Below are 20,824 nucleotides of genomic sequence, written 5' to 3' on the forward strand. Positions count from 1 at the left end.
TTCTTTTGAATTACTACAAACAAACAAACAAACAGTAACAATCCCAAATAGCCCTGAAGTGTTCCATACCTTGAAGAACCTGTATTTGTTTACTGGATTCCTCGACTTGATTTCGATAGGCTTTTCTTTCTTCTTCCAAAAGAGCTAGAAGTAAAGTACAGTATGTCTAATTTTGTGATTTAATGAAAATATTCAGAATTGAGCAACTGGAAAATCCTAAGAAACTCTCTCCTAAAGCTCACGGAAGGAAACAAAAGTTAGGCAGTAAGTATTAGCAGTATTAGCAATCAGGTAGTTTAAAGATTTTTAGGAGCACAAAACAGTAGTAAGTAAGTAATAAATGTATCAACTGAATAGGAGTTTTCTACATCTTATATGGCTGAGATAATATATGCTGTTTTTTACTTTAGAAGCCTTCTTGACAGCTGTTAATCAACATTGTGAGCTTAAATTTGAAAACCAGACTTAGAATCCTTATGTTCACTGTCAAGTACATAGTAAGTACTTACTGACAGGAAGTCCACGGTTCCCTGTTGGATACAAATCTTCCTTCTGGTGAGGAAGGCCATTTTAGAGAACATGAGGATTCTAAGACTTTGTAAGGTACTAATCGACTGCAACTAGATAACTACTGTGAATGATACAAAAAGGTTAGCTCTAGGGGACAGCACTGACTTCAACTGGCCTATGACTGTATAATTAAGTAAGCTACTAGAATAAAAAGTGGTTGGGACATTTGAAGATTCTCTACCTTAACTTTGCCTGGCTCCTCTCATTTACTTTAGAACACACTGTAAAACTGCAGGGAATATAAATGTCCCTTATCTTATGTTGAGTAGCTAATATTAGGTATAATTAAAACTTAGAAATTAATATTTCTATGTTTTTTTCCTTCTATTGTACTTAATATGTAATTAACTCTTAAAATCTTTCATTCTAACAGGTCCTTCTTGATCTTCAGAAGAAAGTCATACCACTATAACTGTCTCTACTTAACTGATCTGAATCATAAGCTCAGAGAGGATAAGTAAAGTTCCAAGATCACATATCTAGTAAAGTCATGGATTTGGAAGAGGATAACCATGCCTCTGGACTTGGGGCCATTCAGTAATATCTTGTTGCTTTCACATCCCCTGAAGAGTCAAAGTAATCTTTATCTCACCTTGAAGTTCAAAGCATTTTTGTTTACTTGCTCTAGCTAGTTCCTGGGCTTCAATCAATTCCTTGCGAAGATGCTGAATTTCTTGTTTTGCCTCAATTTCTGACTGTGCACCCTGCAAGTCATCTGACAAAAATATGTTTATTTTAAAAGCAAGAGTTAGTATGATATAATCTCTACAACCAAAGATTAGCAATCTTTCTCATGTTTAGACATGCATAGTTAACAACACAGCACAACTAAGTTTAATAAAATTTAGAAGCAAATTATATTAAGCATTTTAGTCATTTTACCCTGGAGAAAGAACACAAATACAATTAAATATATATTTAGTAATTAATGGCAATGGTACTATAAAACATATACTAGTATATAATAAATTATGTTTCACTTATGTAAGGCTTATGCAGAACTTATGCACGGCTTGATATTTAGTAATATGGGCATAATGCTATTCTTATTCAATTTTGAAATTCCTTGATAACAGGTCAGAAATTTTTCACTTGCAACATAACTGGAAATGGAAAAACAGAAAGAAACTTTTCCTCAAGAAAAAACATTTTAGCATGATTTCCCCAGTTGTGGAATACAAAATAAAAACTAAGCTGAAAGCTCCACTGTGCTTACTCTGTCATCACTGCTTCCTCAATGTCACGTACATAACAAGTAAATATTTTCTTAATTATTAAATAATGTAACTTGGTGATTTTATCAAAATACATCAGAACCAGCATTACATCTCAAATAAGCTCCCTCCCTCTTTTCTCTCTAGTCACTCCGCTCGTCTTTCACTGTATTAAAACTTTCTACTACTGAACCCTGCCTGAAATAAATGCATCATCAGGTAGGCCATACTCTTCTAGTATATTCTATTATTCTACTATTACTATTCTATTATTCGACTATTACTTTGGTTTACAATAGCTCAGGCGTAACAACTTCAATCCATCAGAAAAGAAAAATAAAATTTCATGATACAAACACAATAGGTCTCAGATATTATAAACATGTGTTTTCATCCTCATATCTTCTCCCTGTCAAAAATTCTAACTCTAGGTTCATCTACTTTAGCCAGTCTATCAATTCTTCCTTTGAAAAGTCATGGTAAGGGTGGAGGAAAAGCAAGAGAGATTTTTTCCAGTGGCAGATGCATTATCATAGCAACTACAAAATTTCTCTTTCAGCATCATATATGGAAGTCTGCCCAGGTTCTAGCTGCCCACTTCTGGATTTGTCATTATACAGGATAACATCCTTATTTTTTAGGAGTATTAAATAGGAAGTGTCATGATGCCTTTATCTTTTTTTATAAGTTCATTTACAATGTTGTGTTAATTTCTGTGTATACCAAACTGACTCAATTATACAAATATTCTTTTTCCTATTTTTTCCATTATGGTTTATCACTGGATATTGATTATAGTTCCCTGTGCTACCCAGCAGGACACCGTTATTTATCCATCCTATATATAATAGCTTGCATCGATTAATCCCAAACCCTTGATCCTTCCCTTCCCCACTCCACCTCCCCCTTGGTAACTACAAGTCTCTTCTCTATGTGAGTCTGTTTCTGTTTCATAGATATGTTCATTTGTGCTGTATTTCAGATTCCACATATAAGTGAGATGGTATTCGTCTTTCTCGTTCTGACTTACTTTGCTTAAAATGATAATCTCTAGGCCCATTCACGTTGCTGCAAATGGCATTATTTCACTCTTTTTTATGGCTGAGTAATATTCTATTGTACATATGTACCACATCTCCTTTATTCACTCTTTTGCTGATGAACATTTAGCTTGCTTCCATGTCCTGGCTATTGTAAACAGCGCTACAATGAACACTGGGGTGTGTGTATCTTTTTGAATAATGGTTTTCTCCAGGGATATGACCCGGAGTGGGACTGATGGGTCATATGGTAGTTCTAGTTTTAGTTTTTTAAGGAACACTATACTGTTCTCCTTAAAAAACTAAAAATGGAGATTTATAATTCAAAAAGATATATGCACCTCACTGTTCATTGCAGCCCTGTTCACAACAGGCAGGCAGAGGAGCCTGCTGGGCAACAATCCATAGGGACACAAAGAGTTGGACATGACTTAGTGACTAACCACACACACACACACACACACAGTGTTCTCCAGAGTGGCTGTATCAAATTACATTCCCACCAAAAATGTAAGAGGGTTCCCTTTTCTCTATACCCTCTCCAGCATTTATTGTTTGTAGATTTTAAACAATGGCCATTCTGACTGTGGGAGGTGATAACTCACTGTAGTTTTGATTTACATTTCTCTAATAGAGATGTTGAGCATCTTTTCATGTGTTTGTTGGCCACCTGGATGTCTTTTTTGAAGAAATTTCTATTTAGGTTTTCTGCTCATTTTTAAATTGTTTATTTATTTATTTTTGATATTGAGCTGTATAAGCTGTTTGTATATTCTGGAGATTAACCCCTTGTCAGTGGGAAACTACTTTTTCCCACTGTGAGGGTTGTCTTTTTGTCATGTTTATGGTTTCCTTTATAGTGCAAAAACTTTTAAGTTTAATTAGGTCTCATTTGTTTTTGTTTTTACTTTCATTACTCTAGGACGTAGATCAAAAAAGATATTGCTGATTTATGTCAAAGAGTGTCCTGCCTATGTTTTCCTCTAAGAGTTTTTTTTTTTTTCCTCTAAGAGTTTTATAGTGTCTGGCCTTACATTAAGGCCATCAATCCATTTTGAGTTTACTTTTGTATGTGGTATTAGGGAGTGTTCTAATTTCATTCTTTTCTGGGTAGCTGTGCAGTTTCCCCGGCTCTAGTTACTGAAGAAGCTGTCTTTTCTCCATTGTATATTCTTGCCTCCTCTGTCGTAGATTAGGGGACCTCAAAGAGCAGCCTCTTACTTTGCTAGTCCTTCTGACCAGCTGGCTCCCTTCTTGACAACTGGATTTTTTGTTGGCTCCTTTGATCTTCCTATTGCTCTTCTTTCTCTATAAATTTCCCTTGCTATCACAGTCCATCCGTATGCAGAGAATTCCCAAACATTTCTTTCTGGCCCAGTCATTTTTCTCCACATTTGCCCAACACAGCCTGTGCTGTACCACACTTTCCTACTGGTAAATGTTACTGCTATATTAAACAGTCCTATTTGTAAATGTCAGCACTATTTTAAAGAAATGTATGCCTCCCTTTTCACTCTTGGGTACTCTTACTTACCTTTAACCAACTCATTTGGAAGGCCCATCCTGACTACTGCTCTACCCCATCTCTGCCCCTAGCCAGGAAATTAGCTACACTCTCCAAAGTTTCCACCACACCTACTAAAACATTTATGACTCTATCAAAATGTCTCCTTCTCCCATAAGACTGTAGCCTTCTCATGTGTCTTATCTCTGTATCTCCTGCTTCAATAAATGTCACAGAATTAAGTGAAAATGGCTTTCTGGTCCTAGTTTCTGCCTTACACTCCAACCGCTTCTGGTTCCAAGGGTGACAATACAAAACTGGGGGCACATGTGAACTTGGAAGGAAGAGCTTTTAATAATTATGCTGGGACAATGGGTATAAATGGTTTCAGGCAAGCCAGGACCTATAAAAAACCGTACTGTTCAACATGTGCCAAACCAGAAACATCACATTGTCTACCACATCATTTACACTACGTCCCTTGTTCTTTACATGTCCTGCAAGTTGGCAGTTGAATCTAGAATCTTGACGAGATTCAAGTTCAGCTATTTTGTGGTATGACACTTTCAGAGTCATTGCAAATGATACATCTTCCACGAAATGCCTTTCTTACCCATCTTCTGAGATAAACAAAAAGAAACAAATATATAATCTGGACATTCTTTTCCCTTTCTTTGACTCCTAATGGCAACAACCACGAGAAACAGCTTATCATCTATACCTCTTCTGTTGCCAGTTTGACTAGAAACTCCTCAAATGCCAAGGACAGTCTTATCAGACTTTGAAACCACTGAGGTCTCTGGCATGGCTCCCTAAAGGAAGCAAAACTGCATTAGATACTACTGGGTCTGAATTCCAGTTTTCTTTTTACCCTTTTTATGGAAATGATTTCAAGTACATAAAAACCTGTGGATCAAGCCACAGCTTTATTTCTCTTTCAAAAGTGACATATGTTGACTGAAAATAATATTTCAAGGAAAATTACTACTGTTTCATCATTTCATTTATAGCTCATGGTGACTGCTTAATCTACTTTAGATGCCTTTCCTAATCCTGGATGACTAACACACAGATAGCGTATAATTCTAAATAAAGATTGACTGTTTTTTAAAAAGGGAAATAATAAAATTTGAAGATAATAGTTCACGAAGCCAGGCATAGGGTTTCACTGAATAAAATAAAGGGGCTACTGTCTACAACTCTCAAGGTTTGGCTAGATTTGTCACTTTCCTTATTTTAAACTTGTTTGCTTTTTTCCTCAAAAAAAAAAAAAAAAAGAAAAGAAAAGCCATGTCTCAAACACTAGAGGTCATCTGAGAAGAGTATAGATCAGGAAGAATATGGGAAACTATGATCATACTTAAATGCAGGTTGGCAACTGGTTCCCTGGACCAGTAATCTTCAGGACTTCTCCTGGTAAGGGAATTCAATCAAAGGTGGCTCAAAACAGCTATGTCAGCTTCAGGATCCATGGGAGAAGAAAACAGAAGGCCATGATGCCCAGACCAAGGAATTCTTAGAGAATCTGGGTAACCTCGTTGCTAACCACTTCCAATTCTAATTGTTATGTGCTAGGAGAGCAGCATAATCATGCAGAGTGAAATCAAGGCTTCTGTGTGTGTGTGTGTGTGTGTGTGTGAAAGCATTATGCACATGCATGCATCCAGTCACTCAGTCGTGTTCAACTCTTTGTGACCCCATGGACTGCAGCCCACCAGGCTCCTCTGTCCATACAATTTTTCAGAGAAGACTACTGGAGTGGGTTGTCATTTCCTCCTCCGAGGGATCTTCCTGATCCACGGATTGAACTCACATCCCTTGCAGCTTCTGCACTGGCAGGTGTATTCTTTTTTGTTGTTTTAAATTTTCTTTTATCTTTTTTTTTTTTTGGCAGGTATATTCTTTACCACTGTGCCACCTGGGAAGCCCAAGGCTCCCTTTATATAATCCCAAACCTAGGGTCTGAACTGGGCGATCCCTTAAGAGCCCAGCCAGATGCAAAAACATTTCTATACAAAGAAACCTCCACAGGCTGCTTTTGCTGCTGTTTTCTGAGACTTGCCTGGTATTGGTCCATACCTACTAAAATGCTTAACCTACTGAGCTGGACTTATATGTCAACTTTTCTTGTGTACAATAAAGCAATTATAAAAGAGACTAAATGCTGGCAGTCACAGATTTATCAAAAAGACACCCTAAGGCACTTAAATAGGTAGTTCTTTCAAGAAAGTTAATATTTTTAACTTTTTCTAATTTACATTAAAAATGATAGAGTTCCTGTCAGAGACATCAAGGTAAACACAAAAAACCCACAGCTATATTTCACATTCTACCACTTACTGCTTTGCCCTACAAATAATTTTGATTGACTCAAATTATTTTACAATCTAAACATTTTTCTTTAAAGTATTTAAGCACCAACATCAACATTTTAAATTTTAGTTTCTGCTACTGTAGACAAGCTATCTTACTCTTCTAACTAAAACTCAAAACATCACGTAATACTTGGAACTGAATTTGTGGCAAGGGTGAATCCAATGCCCTGGTTTAAATGTCATAAAAACATGTTAAGGTACCTTTTAATAGGGACACTTTCGCAAGGGGCTCATTTAGGTCTTGATCATCCATTTGGGCGTCTACAGAGGGGGGAAAAAAGAGAATTATAAACAGTAAACTCTATCAGCAAGCTATCCTTTTCAAAATAAGTAAGTGAAACTTATACAGCTATTATATTTGGATCATTGTAAGTAGTTTTAAAATTTATCCAAATTATCAAGGGACTCATTTGATAAATAGAAGCACTGCTTTTCCTTCCCAAATACAAATTTTGAAATCTCCACCCACACCAACCTGCATACCTAAACTGCTTGGTAGGCAACAATAAGTAACAATAACATCTGCAGAGTTATAAACCTTAGGTTAAAACTCACCTGTAGTGTCGTCGCTACTTTTCTCCTTGCTTGGACTCAGAGTATCTGACAAGTCGGATTCCTTTGCTCTTGCCTGGTTTTCTAACAAGTCGGAAAAAAAACAAAAGGTAGAATCATGTTACAATTAAAAAGCTTGTATCAGTAAAACTGCTTCAGGCTATGCGTGCTCTAAATCTACTGGTATGCAAAATACTTTTAAAATTAACTGAGGTCACTGAAGCTCTTACTTCTTCACCACTCTAGTCCCAAATGGAATGCTGCTTATTACACGGAGTTCAGATTAAATTATAATGTGGATCATGACTGCTGTGCAGAGGACTGGGGCTTTTGTTCAAGGCTGTCCACTGGCCAACTGGAAACAAAAATGAAGCAAGCTTTGCTAAAGTATTCAGAGAACTGCAACAAATATAGCAAAAATTTCCAGGACAATGTGGACATTGTATGAAGATGAGGAAAGAAAATGATTCTATTATATAAAAACACTAGTTAGGTTGCCTTAGTAATATTTATACTCATAACAAAAACTCTTTAAAAAATTACCATTATTTTTTAAAATTAAAAGTAACACTGAAAAAAGAACATTAACAGCCTTTTATATCTAAAGAAAACGCAACAGTACCTGAACCACAAGCCTTAAATTCTTTGCTTAAATTGGTATTTCCTTAAACTTAAGGACCATTCTCACTACTTGGCCTATTCAATCTATACTAAGATATAGCTTAAGCCCATCACTTCTAAGGAAGTCTTCATTTCTCCAGCATGTTGCTCCTTTTTTATTGTATCTTCTCTGGGACATATGTTTCTATCATTAATCATGTTGTTTTATAGCATTCTCTGTATATACATATATCTTATTTCCTCAATGAGATTATAAATTCAGTAGATATATAATTACTTTTTACAATGTTATGCACTTGACTATACTGTTTTTGGTAATCTGTATCAAAAACGTAAATGTGCATATCCATTTCTAGTACTTTTTCCTAAGGAAATAATAGGCAACAATAGTATATATCCATAAGGATGTTCACTGCAGCATTGTTCATTACCAAATGGAAAATGTTCAAGATAGATTCACTACTATTAAGTAAAAGTAAAGTCTGTTATGTATAATGTGACTCTGTTTAGACTGAAAAGAGCTGAACATACCACAGAGATAACAATGGTCATTTCTGAAGGTAGGGTTGCACATTTACTTTCTAACTTCACACTGTAATAAACTGTGTGAAAAATTAGAGTGAATATACACTGTTTTCATAATCAACTAAATCAAGAGATATCTTTCATCTGAGAAGTAGTCAGAAACATATCTGAAACTATCACTGTCAAAATAATTAATACAATATTGAAATATAACATATTATGGCTATTCCATATAAGAATAGCCTAAATTTGTGGCTTAACTTGTGTAATGAGTGATGGATTGTAAGAGGTCTTTTGCATCTTTTCTCACTGCCATTTCTAATCAAAGACCAGCTGCTGAGAGACAGTGAGCTTGGATTAGACATGAAGTCACTGACCGCTGAGGCCCATGGGAATCTAATCTGAGGCCTCTAATGTGCATTCAGTGTGTTCTAGTTAGACAGTTCTGAATGTACTAGTTTTGATCACAAAGTTACAGTCTCAAATAAGGGAGGTGAATACATCTTATCAATATATAGAAAGAAAAGAAACCATTCTGTCGGAACAGAACGGAAAAGACAAAAAGACTTCTAATTTTAATATTCTCGGCAATTTTACCATCAAGGTATCAAGGTAAACCAAGAGGAATGTATTTTCAGACATATTCTTCTGGCCTACAAGCAACTTTTATTTCCTATTTGGAACAGTAGCTAGGAAGTTAAAATTGCCTTAGAGGTTTCCATTAAGATCTTAGTAGAATATAAGCTCCATGAGTGCAGGAATCTTTGTCTGTTTTATTAACTGCTATATCCTCAGTCCAAACAAGGCACAGTATGTAGGAGGTGCTCCAAAAAGAGATGATTAAAGACACAGTTTACTGCAAGTCAAGTCCTGTGGCATCATTGTTGTGTCTTGACACTACAGTTATTATATGGAGGCAAATCAAATCTATTCAAGACGAATATGACACAACAAATGAGTGACAAGAGACTCTACTATTTCAAACCTCTACTCTTCAGCTATGAAGCAGCACCCAACTTCCCTGTAATAAAATTCATTCAGTTCAGTTCAGTTGCTCAGTTGTGTCTGACTCTTTGCGACCCCATGAACCACAGCACCAGTTGATTTTTTCTGTAGTACTTACTTATTAAAATGCATAGCGATAGTATATATAAGAGGGGTAAATGGAAAGCTACCAACATCAATACCAAACTACTCCCAAACTGGCAAGTCTACAATAAGGTGACTGTTTTCACTATATCTTCAAGCAGACATAACAATGGATGGGCAAAACAAACATAGGCCAGTTCTTATACCACTGGAACCATTATTTGCAAAGAGAGCAAGATCAAGAATCAAGGGGGGAGAGAAGAACTAACATTTGCTAACAGAAAGGTGCTTCCTGCTTTATAAACAGTATGCCATTAAATTTCCACAAGACCCTGTAAGTTATATACTGTTGATCCCATTTTATAAATGAGGAAACTGAGGTTTAAAGTACTAAAGTAAATTGCCTAAGGGCACAAAGCCAGTGGCTGGTAGAACCTGAAATTAAATCCGCTGTTTGACAAATTCTTTTTTTTCTACTGCCATCTTTCAGTTCAGTTCAGTTCAGTCACTCAGTCGTGTCTAATTCTTTGCGACCCCATGAATTGCAGCACGCCAGGCCTCCCTGTCCATCACCGACTCCCAGAGTTCACTCAAACTCACGTCCATTGAGTCGGTGATGCCATCCAGCCATCTCATCCTCTGGCGTCCCCTTCTCCTCCTGCCCCCAATCCCTCCCAGCATCAAAGTCTTTTCCAATGAGTCAACTCTTCGCATGAGGTGGCCAAAGTACTGGAGTTTCAGCTTTAGCATCATTCCTTCCAAAGAACACCCGGGACTGATCTCCTTTAGAATGGACTAGTTGGATCTCCCTGAAGTCCAAGGGACTCTCAAGAGTCTTCTCCAACACCACAGTTCAAAAGCATCAATTCTTTGGCACTCAGCTTTCTTCACAGTCCAACTCTCACATCCATACATGACTACTGGGAAACCATAGCCTTGACTAGACTGACCTTTGTTGGAAAGTAATGTCTCTGCTTTTGAATATGCTACCTAGGTTGGTCATAACTTTCCTTCCAAGGAGTAAGCGTCTTTTAATTTCATAACAAATCTACCATAAACATAAAATGACTGCAAGTTGAGTCAGGGCTTAAATAGAAGGCATGGGTAACCTACAACTGCATTTTGCATTAGGTGAAATACCTGAAGGAAACATTAATACCACCAAGATTTGTAACAACTAGTAACTGGCAATTTCTAGCAATTGATATTTTTCAATGCAGAAAATTCTATTAAAAACATCACCAGTGAAAGTATTTAAAAAATAAAATAATCCAGCCAAATCCAAAAGAAAATACTTTATAGCCAGATATAAAGCATTTAAATGTAATTTATTTCAGCCATGTTAGTTTGTTACAGGGATTAATATACCTCTGCATGCCAACTGTGGTTAGTGCCAGTAAAATGCTGAGAGCTGACAGAAAAATCTCTGGGTATATAAAACTTATATCTGTATTAGCATTCATTCTTTCCCTTTTTTTTTTCCGGTTGTGCCACTAGGCTTTGCAGAATCTTAGCTGTCCAACCAAGGACTGAACCCAGACCCTGGCAGTGAAAGTGCTGAGTCCTTACACTGGGCTGCCAGGGAACTTTCTGTACTACCATTCTTAAAGGATGTATTCTATTCACTTGCATGGACACACTTGCTATAACTTATTTAATAAATGTCCTTATTACTGGATGCTTATGTTTTCTTTTTGCTTTTAAACAATACAAACGTCCTTGTACATCTGTCCAATTTGTTCCTTTTTAAGATAAAAACTCAGAAGTGAAACCGCTAGTAAATTGTTAAGCATGCTCTTTAAAGTTTTCAATACATATTTTATAGCCAGATTTCAAAAGGAAATCATAACATTTTCTTTTTCAATAATGACATCATGTTATTTCAAGGAAATAAATTCAAATTCATAATGCATTAAATAGAAGCACAAAGGTAGCAAGATACTTTTCTTTAATTAAAAGCAACACTGATTTTTTTAAGGCTATATTACATCAAAGTGTTGGCTATTTAACCAACTAATCTGAATAGGTATTTAGTTGGTGAAGTAAAAGCTATTTTAAAATCTGTTCTCATCTCACTTTAATAAGATGAAATAAATTGCCATACGTACTAAAAATAGTTCACTGTTCTGAAACTCAATGCCTGTTTGCCAGAACAATATTAGTGATGCATATTTTATGCATTCTTTCCCCAAATATGGCATGTGCCGTGCACAAAGTTCCAAATGGAAGCCACCAGATAGTTGGGATAACACTATCCTTTTAAATATTTTTAAAAGCCAAATGGATCCAGTTACTGTCATAAAACAGAATTAATGAAACTGAGTACAGCAACCTTTTATTATTCATTGTTTTAACTGACCCAAATGATTTTGAATTTAGTTTTAAATTTTATACTGACATGTTCTCCTGATAAAAAGTCCTAGAAGGAATAATGAACATATTCCACTAAATTTATTTGCCAAATTTCCCTACACATAAAAATGACTTGACAACATGATGCTTTAAAACTTACTTTTCTTTTCTAAGGTCTGACAATTTTTTTATAGAAAATAATTAACAGAATAAATTACTTCAAGCAATTATAGGACTATTCATCACAAAATATAAGGTTCTACATAATCACTTTTGTTTAAACCAAACTGAGATGCCAGCAATTAAGATAATATTAAATATCATAACAAATATTAAACATACAATAACTAGAAAAAGAGAACTGAAAACATTTTTCATCTGTTTCAAACAAGATTTATACTCTATTTGATTAAAAATTTTAGATCAAAGCTGAAAATAATGCTGGAAGTGAGACAGAGATCACAACAAATCTTTAGTAGCTAATGAAACCTATTCCAAGATTTAAAAAACCCCACATGTATATACCCATTTAAAAAGAAACCTTCCAATGAACATATCCTTCTTAAGACAGAACTCCAACTGTTTTATATTATTATCTGGTACTATTACTGGATTGTGAGCTATAAGACATAAATTGATGGATAAAGTGCTATGACCTTGGAAATGTACACTAACCTTCATTATCCAAGAGTTGTCAAAACCCACAGAAAAATGCCACAGAAACCCCACAGAAAACGAACCTTTTGAAAGCTTTGTCTCTTCTACTACTTTGGTTAGGTGCCCCTCGACGATCAGCTTCTCTGCCAAAGAAAATAAACGTTACTACCCAAGCCCAAACTGAGCAGCAAGCACTTCCCTGAGCAGGGCAGTGTAACACATTCCATGACCAAATTTAAAGATGATAGCATTACTCCCATGACTAGGCTTGAACAAAAACTTGAACCTGGAAGGGGGAACTAAGAGAACTTGAACTGTACTAGAGGAATCCGGTTAATGCAGAAACCCGAGAGTAAGGAAACAATCTGCCTTCAGTTTTCATTAATTTTCGCCTTATTTTATTATTAAAAATCTTTTTTTTACCTTATTGTAATAGTCTTGCACTTTTTAAAAGACTCAGAAAAAACAAAGCAACACTCTTTAAATCAACAATATTAACTTGAAATAAAGGAATTCCAGGAAGGTATTTCATTTAGATAAAGAATACAAATCATACCAACAGCTTACTTTTCCCTATTGATAAAATTTAGCAGAGATGTCTATATGACATGTTTCAGTAAAAGGAATCATTTTAGAAGAGCTAACTATTTAAATAAATTAAAAAAAATTTTATGGGGCATTCATTCTCTGTATAATATAGTTTCTTTATCATTTATTTAAAGTTGATTTTTCATATTCTACCTTTCCAGTCAGGAGGATAATACATGTAATTCTGTATATCCCATTATCTGATGATGTATGTCACTTGGTCTCCTTCAATTTACACTTTTACAATATTTGAAATAATTTCTCTATTCTTCTCCCCTTCAACCCACTGCAAGTTGGTCTATAGCAATCACCCAACCACTGAAAGAGCTCTGAGATCACTCATAATTTTCATTTCATATAGGCTCTGTGTGGCGTGTGGCACTGTTTGCTCCTACCTCCTTGATAAAAAGAAAAGACAAAGTCATAAATTTAGATAATTTCAAAAGGCATTAATCTTACAAGATACATAATGTAGGATGTTTTATTCAGCCTCTGTTTTACCCCATTCCATTCCTGAAAAATCACTTCCCACAGACAACAACTTTTAACTTTTAGTTATTTCTTTTGGTATTTACATTCACATTTCTAAGTAATATATTGCTACTTCTTAACTTTTCCATTTTAGGCATTATTTACTGATAATCTCTTACAGATGAGTAAGCTCTCATATTCTAAATAAGAGTTACATTTTGTCCATCTGCAATCAGAATTTATGACTATTATTTGCATCTGAGTTATATGCCATAATTATATTTTTCTTCTTATACAACATTTATTGTTTCTAGAACTTATAATGTCCTCTTTTGTTTGCTAATTTTAAAAAATATATCTCAAACACAGCCCAAGTTCTTACAGAACCCTAAAACTCTCAATATCATCAAACATACCAGGCAATCTATCATATATTCCTGTTTCTCCCTTCCCCTAGTCCTTTCACCTTCCTGCTCTAGTCTGAGCTATATCCTATGCAGAATTCCTTGCTCCCAGATTCCAAATATTGTTTCTGATTATTTATTTTTGGTTGCACTGGGTCTTTTGTTAACTGTGTGCAGGCTTTCTCTAGTTGCAGAGTGGGGGCCACTCTCTAGTGGCGGTGCATGGGCTTCTCACTGAGGTGGCTTCTCTTGTGGAACATGGGCTCTAGGCACACAGGCTTCAGGAGTTGCAGCACTCGGGCTCAGTAGTTGTGGCACATGGCCTGAGCTGCTCCAAAGCATGTGAAATCTTCTCAGACCAGGGATTGAATCTGTGTCCCCTGCACTGACAGGCATTGTCCACTGTGCCACCAGGAAAGTCCTCCTCTTCCTCTTTTATTTTAGTGTAACATTGCCTCTGATAATTTCTGGATAAGAGATGGATAGAAGGTAAAAACTTTGTAACTCTGCTCCTCTGAAAATGCTACTGTTCTATGCTCACATTTGATTGATGGTTTGACAGATACACAACTTCACAGGAAAACCTGTCATTCAGAATTTTAAAAAAAAATCGTTTCACTGTCTTCTAGCTTCAAATTGGAAGGTAAGTCTACTGCCAGTCAGACCCTTGGTCCTCAGTATGCGTGGTAGAGACTTCTGTGCTCAGCAGTGCCTGGTTTGCCTAACCTTTCTGGGCACCTGAGAAGACTGCACATTGCAAGTCCCTAACTGAAGAAGGTCCATGTGACTGGTTCTAGCCAAGGCGGAAGCATTTAAAAGAGAGCAAGACTTTTCTACACTTGTTCCTTTCCCATTCTAGAAACAAAGTGTTCAGATTAATCTCCATTCCTGAGTAACAATATGGAACAGAATATTCTCCCTCACCATGGACATGTAGCATAAATGAAAAGGAACTATCTGTGAGGTCCCTGGTGGCTTATGGGTGGCTCAAATGGTAAAAAATCTGCCCACACTGCAGAAGACTAGGTTCGATTCCTGGGTGGGGAAGACCCATGGAGACGAGAATGGCAACCCACTCCAGTATTCTTGCTTGGAGAATTCCATGGACAGAGAAGCCTGGTGGGCTACAGTCCCTGGGGTCGCGAAGAGTCTGAAAGGACTGAACAACTAACACTTCTACTTTCACTTTGGTGGCCTAGAGGTTAGGACTCTGGGCTGTCCCTGCCGTGCCCTGGGTTCAACTTCTGGTTGGGGAATTAAGATCCCACAAGCCTGTGACACAGCAGAAAAAAAAGTAAATGGTGAATGAAGCTGTTATGATTTCAGGGTTTATTTATCACTATATTATTATTTAGTTTATTATGATTAATAATACAGTATGAGATCCTTTGTTTCTCCTTGACAATTTTCAGAATCTTTTATCCCTGGTGTTCTTAAATTTCATGAGCCTCAGTATATGGTCTTTTCTAAAAAAAAAACTGGGATTAAATTCACATAGTGTATCAATTTTAAAGTGAACAATAAAGTGGCATTTAGTATATTCACTACAGTATGGAACCACCAGCTTTATCTGGTTCCAAAATACCTTAATCACCTCAAAAGAAAACTTCATACTCATTAAGAATTTTCTTTCCATCCTCTAAAATCTCTAACCTCAAAATCTCTACCTCTAATGTCTGTTTTATGTTTCTAAAGTAAGTTTCTACTCTCATTCTCTCTGTTCTTGTGTTTTATGTCTTCTTTCTTTTACTATGAATGGACCCATTCATCATACTTAATCAAAAGTTTACTGCCTCCTTTTTAAAACTCTTTTCATTTGGCTTCTAGGATACGACTCATTCCTACTTCTTGTATGTGCTTGCTCATTCCTTTTTTCTCAGGCTTTCATTGACTTTATTTTCTTCTGATTATGATCTAAATATGTATGAACAAGTCAAAAAGCAAAAAAGAATTTCATTAAAAATGGACAGAATATTTGAACAGAGATTTTTCCAAAGAAGATATACAGATGGCCTATAGGTACATGAAGTCTTCCCTCGTAGCTCAGTTGGTAAAGAATCTGCCTGCAATTCAGGAGACCTAGGTTCAATTCCTGGGTTGGGAAGATCCCTGGAGAAGGAAATGACAACCCACTCCAATACTCTTTACCTGGAGAATCCCATGGACAGAGGAGCCTGGCAAGCTACAGTCCATGGGGTCACAAGAGTCAGACACAACTTAGCGAAAGGCAATGCAATAGGCACATGGAAAGATGCTTAATATCACTAATCATCAGGGAAATGCAAACCAAACCCATACGATAAAATCATTTCACATCTGTTAAAACGGCTATCATCAAAAAGACAAGAAATAATAAGAATGTGGAGGAAAGGGAACCCTTGCACATTGTTGGTGGAAATGTACACTGATGCAGCCACTATGAAAAACAGTATGGAGATTCTTCAAAATATTCAAAATAGAACTACTATATGATCTAGCAATTCCACTTCTAGGTATTTACTTGAAGAAAACAAAAACACTAACTGGAAGAAAAATAATGCACACCCTCATTCACTGTAGCATTGTTTACAACAGCCAAGGTAAGGCACCCACAGATGAATGGACATGTATATATAATGGAGAATCATTCCGCCATAAAAGAGAATGAAGTCTTGCCATTTGTGACAACACGGATGGACCTCAAGAGCACAGTGCTAAGTGCTAACACTAAGTGCTAAGTGCACACTAAGTGCTAACACAGGGCTAAGAAAAGTCACACAGGGAAAGACAAATACCATATGATCTCTCTCATATGTAGAATTTAAAACAAACAAACATACAAGTTCATAGATACAGAGAACAGACTGGTGGTTGCCAGAGGTGGGGAGTGGGAGGTGGGAGAAGTGAATGAAGGGAACAAAGGGGTAAAAAGGGGGTAGGCAAACTGTAGACTTCAAAAGTCATGTGTGAAAAAACTAATAGGTATGATCTGATGTAAGTTAAATTTTTCTACATGATCAAACTCACCATAAACAAAGCTAAAGAGGAAGCAAACACGGGAAAATATTTGAAAAACAAATAACAGATAAAGATTATTAATCATTCATTCATCGAACCATTAACTAGGGGGTGCCTATTATGTGCCAGACACTGTCCCAGGTGTTGGAAACATTAGAATGAACAAATGACAAAATCCCTGCCCTCCTGGTTCTTATTCTAATGGTGCTGGGAGGGCAGGCAATAAAGAAGTAAACAGTATGTCAGAAGGCACTCATAGCAAAAAACAAAGCAAGGAATGAGGAAAGGGCCAGTGAAGAAGGCAAACAAGGACATGACACCTTCCAAAAACGAACAACAGAAAGTCAAATAACACAGGGGAAAGAAGGGCAAAGAACAGGAACACAGAACTCACAGGCCAAGAAATGCAAATGTCTAGTAAACCTGAGAAATCCATGGTCTACCCACTAACACAATACTACGGCATTATTTGCCCATCAGGCTGGCAATATACTGAATTTCAGTACTGACTGAGAGGGGGTGGGTAAATGAGTAGCTTTCTGTCCTGTCAGGGGAAGTGTAAGTCAGTATGATTGTTTTGTTTAGAGGGCAATTTGGCAGGAACTATCCCAATGCTGAAAGTGTAGGCCCTTTGACGCCACAACCTCTCTTCTGCACATCGCACTGGTAAGAGAGAGGCTTGTACGAAGCTTTCCAATGCAGCACTGCCTGCACTGGGGGAAAGCAGAGTACAAATTTTTATAGTTCTACCAAGCAGGAAAAAAGAAATTAGTCTCTGAGAGCTCAAAAAAATTTTAATAGCATTAACTACCTGCTATACTTGAATAATTTCTACATATTGAGGCCTAGTCTCATTCTCGCTCTCTTCTTCCAGAACCCTGATGCCTAATTACTTCTCAAACATCTTCACCCAGAAATCTCACAGGAGCTTACCTCATCCCACAAAACTGAATTTGTCTTCTCTTCCTTTATCTGGGATGAATCTGGTATCTCTCCTCTCCCATTCCATAGCTCTTCATGAGTGTCTCTATTAAGCTATACTGCATATATTTATTTATGTCCATTTTTACCATCATACTATAAACTCTTTGAAGAATATACTCATTACTTCAAATACTATACATCAGATACAGTGCCAGGTACTTTTCATGGATTACCAAGATAAATCTTTTAGGTCTAGTGAAAGCAGCAAGGTATCTTATTAATAATTTCTCAACACAATTGTGTCACATAATACAGGTTCTACAAATGCTTGTTATATTAATACAGCAAATAATGAAACAGAATGAACACAGGTTCTAAAAGCCACTTCAATCTTTCTCTAGGATGTTGAAGACTGAAGTACCACCTTCTTCAAAAAATTATAAACACACATTAGGGGTAATTTATTGCTCAAAACTCTATCATCCTTAAAACAAAATCTTAAGTCCCTACCACGATCTACAAGGTCTGTAAGCCAACTACAGCCCCACAGGGCCAAATTCAGCTTGTTGCCTGCTTGGTAAACCAAGTTTTATAGGAATATGGTCAGGTTCATTCATTTACATATTGTCCATGGCTGGTTTCCACCACAATGGCAGAGTTGGTACTTATAAAAGAGACCCTTTAACATGCAGAGTCTAAAATACTATCTGTCCTTTTGTTTATTTCTTCAAGGCATTTTTATTGTTTTAAAACTCCTTTAGGCTTGCCTTGGGTTTTCATGTGGTTTTTCTCCATCTCACACACTCTTTCCCCAGACACATGTACAACTCACTCAGCTTAATCCCAAATATGTTCAAATCCCACATGCTGCCCTGATAGGTAGAAGAGTTCCAGAAAGATATCTACTTCTGCTTTACTGACTATGCCAAAGTCTTTGACTATGTGAATCACAACAAATGGTGGAAAATTCTTAAAGAGATGGGAGTATCAAACCACCTGACCTGCCTCCTGAGAAATCAGTATGTAGGTCAAGAAGCAACAGTTAGAACTGGACATGCAACAACAGACTGGTTCCAAATCGGGAAAGGAGTACATCTATAAGGCTGTATATTGTCACCCTGCTTATTTAACTTAAATGCAGAGTACCTCATGAAAAATGCTGGGCTGGATGAAGCAGAAGCTGGAATCAAGATTGCGGGGAGAAATATCAATAACCTCAGATATGCAGATGACACTACCCTTATGGCAGAAACTCTTGATGAAAGTGAAAGGGGAGAGTGGAAAAGTTGGCTTAAAACTCAACATTCAGAAAATTAAGATCATGGCATCTGGTCCCATCACTTCATGGCAAATAGATGGGGAAATAATGGAAACATAACAGATTTTATTTTGGGGGTCTCCAAAATTACTGCAGATGGTGATTGCAGCCATGAAATTAAAAGACACTTGCTCTTTAGAAGAAAAGCTATGACCAACCTAGACAGCATATTAAAAAGCAGAGATATTACTTTGCCAACAAAGGTCCGTCTAGCCAAAGCTATGGTTTTTCCAATAGTCAAGAATGGATGTAATGGTTGGACTATAAAGAAAGCTGAGCGCCAAAGAATGATGCTTTTGAACTGTGGTGTTGGAGAAGACTCTTGAGAGTCCCTTGGACTGCAAGGAGATCCAACCAGCCCATCCTAAAGGAAATCAGTCCTGAATATTCATTGGAAGGACTGATGCTGAAATGCTAATACTTAGACTACCTGATGCGAAGAACTGACTCATTTGAAAAGACCCTGATGATGGGAAAGATTGAAGGTGGGAGGAGAAGGCAACGACCGAGGATGAGATGGTTGGATGGCATCACCGACTCAATGGACATAAGTTTGAGTAGGCTCTGGGATTTAAGTGATGGACAGGGAAACCTGGCGTGCTGCAGTCCATGGCGGTCACAAAGAATCGGACACAACTGAATGACTGAACTGAACTGAACTGCCTTGATAGCTTAGTTGGTAAACAATCTGTCTGCAATGCAGGAGACCCTGGTTCAATTCCTGGGTCAGAAAGATCCCCTGGAGAAGGGACAGGCTACCCAACCCAGTATTCTTTGGCTTCCTTTGTAGCTCAGCTGGTAAAGAATCCGCCTGCAATGTGGAAGACCTGAGTTCGATTCCTGGGTTGGGAAGATCCCCTGGAGAAGGGAAAGGCTACCCACTCCAGTATTCTGGCCTGGAGAATTCCATGGACTATATAGTCCATGGGGTTGCAAAGAGTTGGACACAACTAGTGACTTTCACTTTCACTGCCTTATAATCTTCCATTTTTTTCTTCAATGGGCTTATCACTACTTGACATATTATTAGTCTATTAATTTTTTTTTCTCAAGACAATGTAAATTCCATGAAGGCAAAGCTAGCTGTGTCTTGTTCATTTCTATACACCACAAAGCTAAAATAATGCCAGGTAAACACACAGTAGGGAGAAGGCAGTGGCACCCCACTCCAGTACTCTTGCCTGGAGAATCCCATGGACGGAGAAACCTGGTAGGCTGCAGTCCATGGGGTCGCTAAGAGTCAGACACGACTGAGCGACTTCACTTTCACTTTTCACTCTCATGCACTGGAGAAGGAAATGGCAACCCACTCCAGTGTTCTTGCCTGGAGAATCCCAGGGATGGCGGAGCCTGGTGGGCTGCCGTCTATGGGGTTGCACAGAGTAGGACACGACTGAAGCGACTTAGCAGCAGGAGCAGCAAACACATAGTAAGAGGCTTAATAATACTTGCTGGATGAATAAATTACGTGTTTATTTTTAAAGAGATCAAACTTGGAAAAATTATTTGAATATTTTCTTCATTCTAAAAAACTAAGGATTAAATACATTAAGAAATTTTGAACATTAAGTGCTAAATAATAATTACCTGCTGCTCTTATCACTACTGAAATTATTTAAGATT

The 20,824-nt window shown here is 37.1% G+C and overlaps 1 protein-coding gene across 39 annotated transcripts in view; it reads right to left on the bottom strand.

The window, feature by feature from the left end:
- SLMAP (sarcolemma associated protein) overlaps positions 1-20,824 on the bottom strand; it is a 149,818-nt gene that overhangs the window by 16,202 nt on the left and 112,792 nt on the right. For 22 of the 39 annotated variants that reach the window (XM_070777179.1, XM_070777180.1, XM_070777166.1 and 19 more), the window contains 5 exons: positions 12,583-12,642; positions 7,259-7,339; positions 6,905-6,964; positions 1,163-1,285; positions 70-144 (listed from right to left, as the gene is read on the bottom strand). In XM_070777179.1, the coding sequence (XP_070633280.1) occupies positions 70-144; positions 1,163-1,285; positions 6,905-6,964; positions 7,259-7,339; positions 12,583-12,642 (399 nt within the window). The other 17 variants (XM_070777189.1, XM_070777190.1, XM_070777186.1 and 14 more) reach the window with 4 other exon arrangements.

Source organism: Bos indicus, chromosome 22 (assembly GCF_029378745.1).
Source record: "Bos indicus isolate NIAB-ARS_2022 breed Sahiwal x Tharparkar chromosome 22, NIAB-ARS_B.indTharparkar_mat_pri_1.0, whole genome shotgun sequence".
Taxonomy (NCBI): domain Eukaryota; kingdom Metazoa; phylum Chordata; class Mammalia; order Artiodactyla; family Bovidae; genus Bos; species Bos indicus.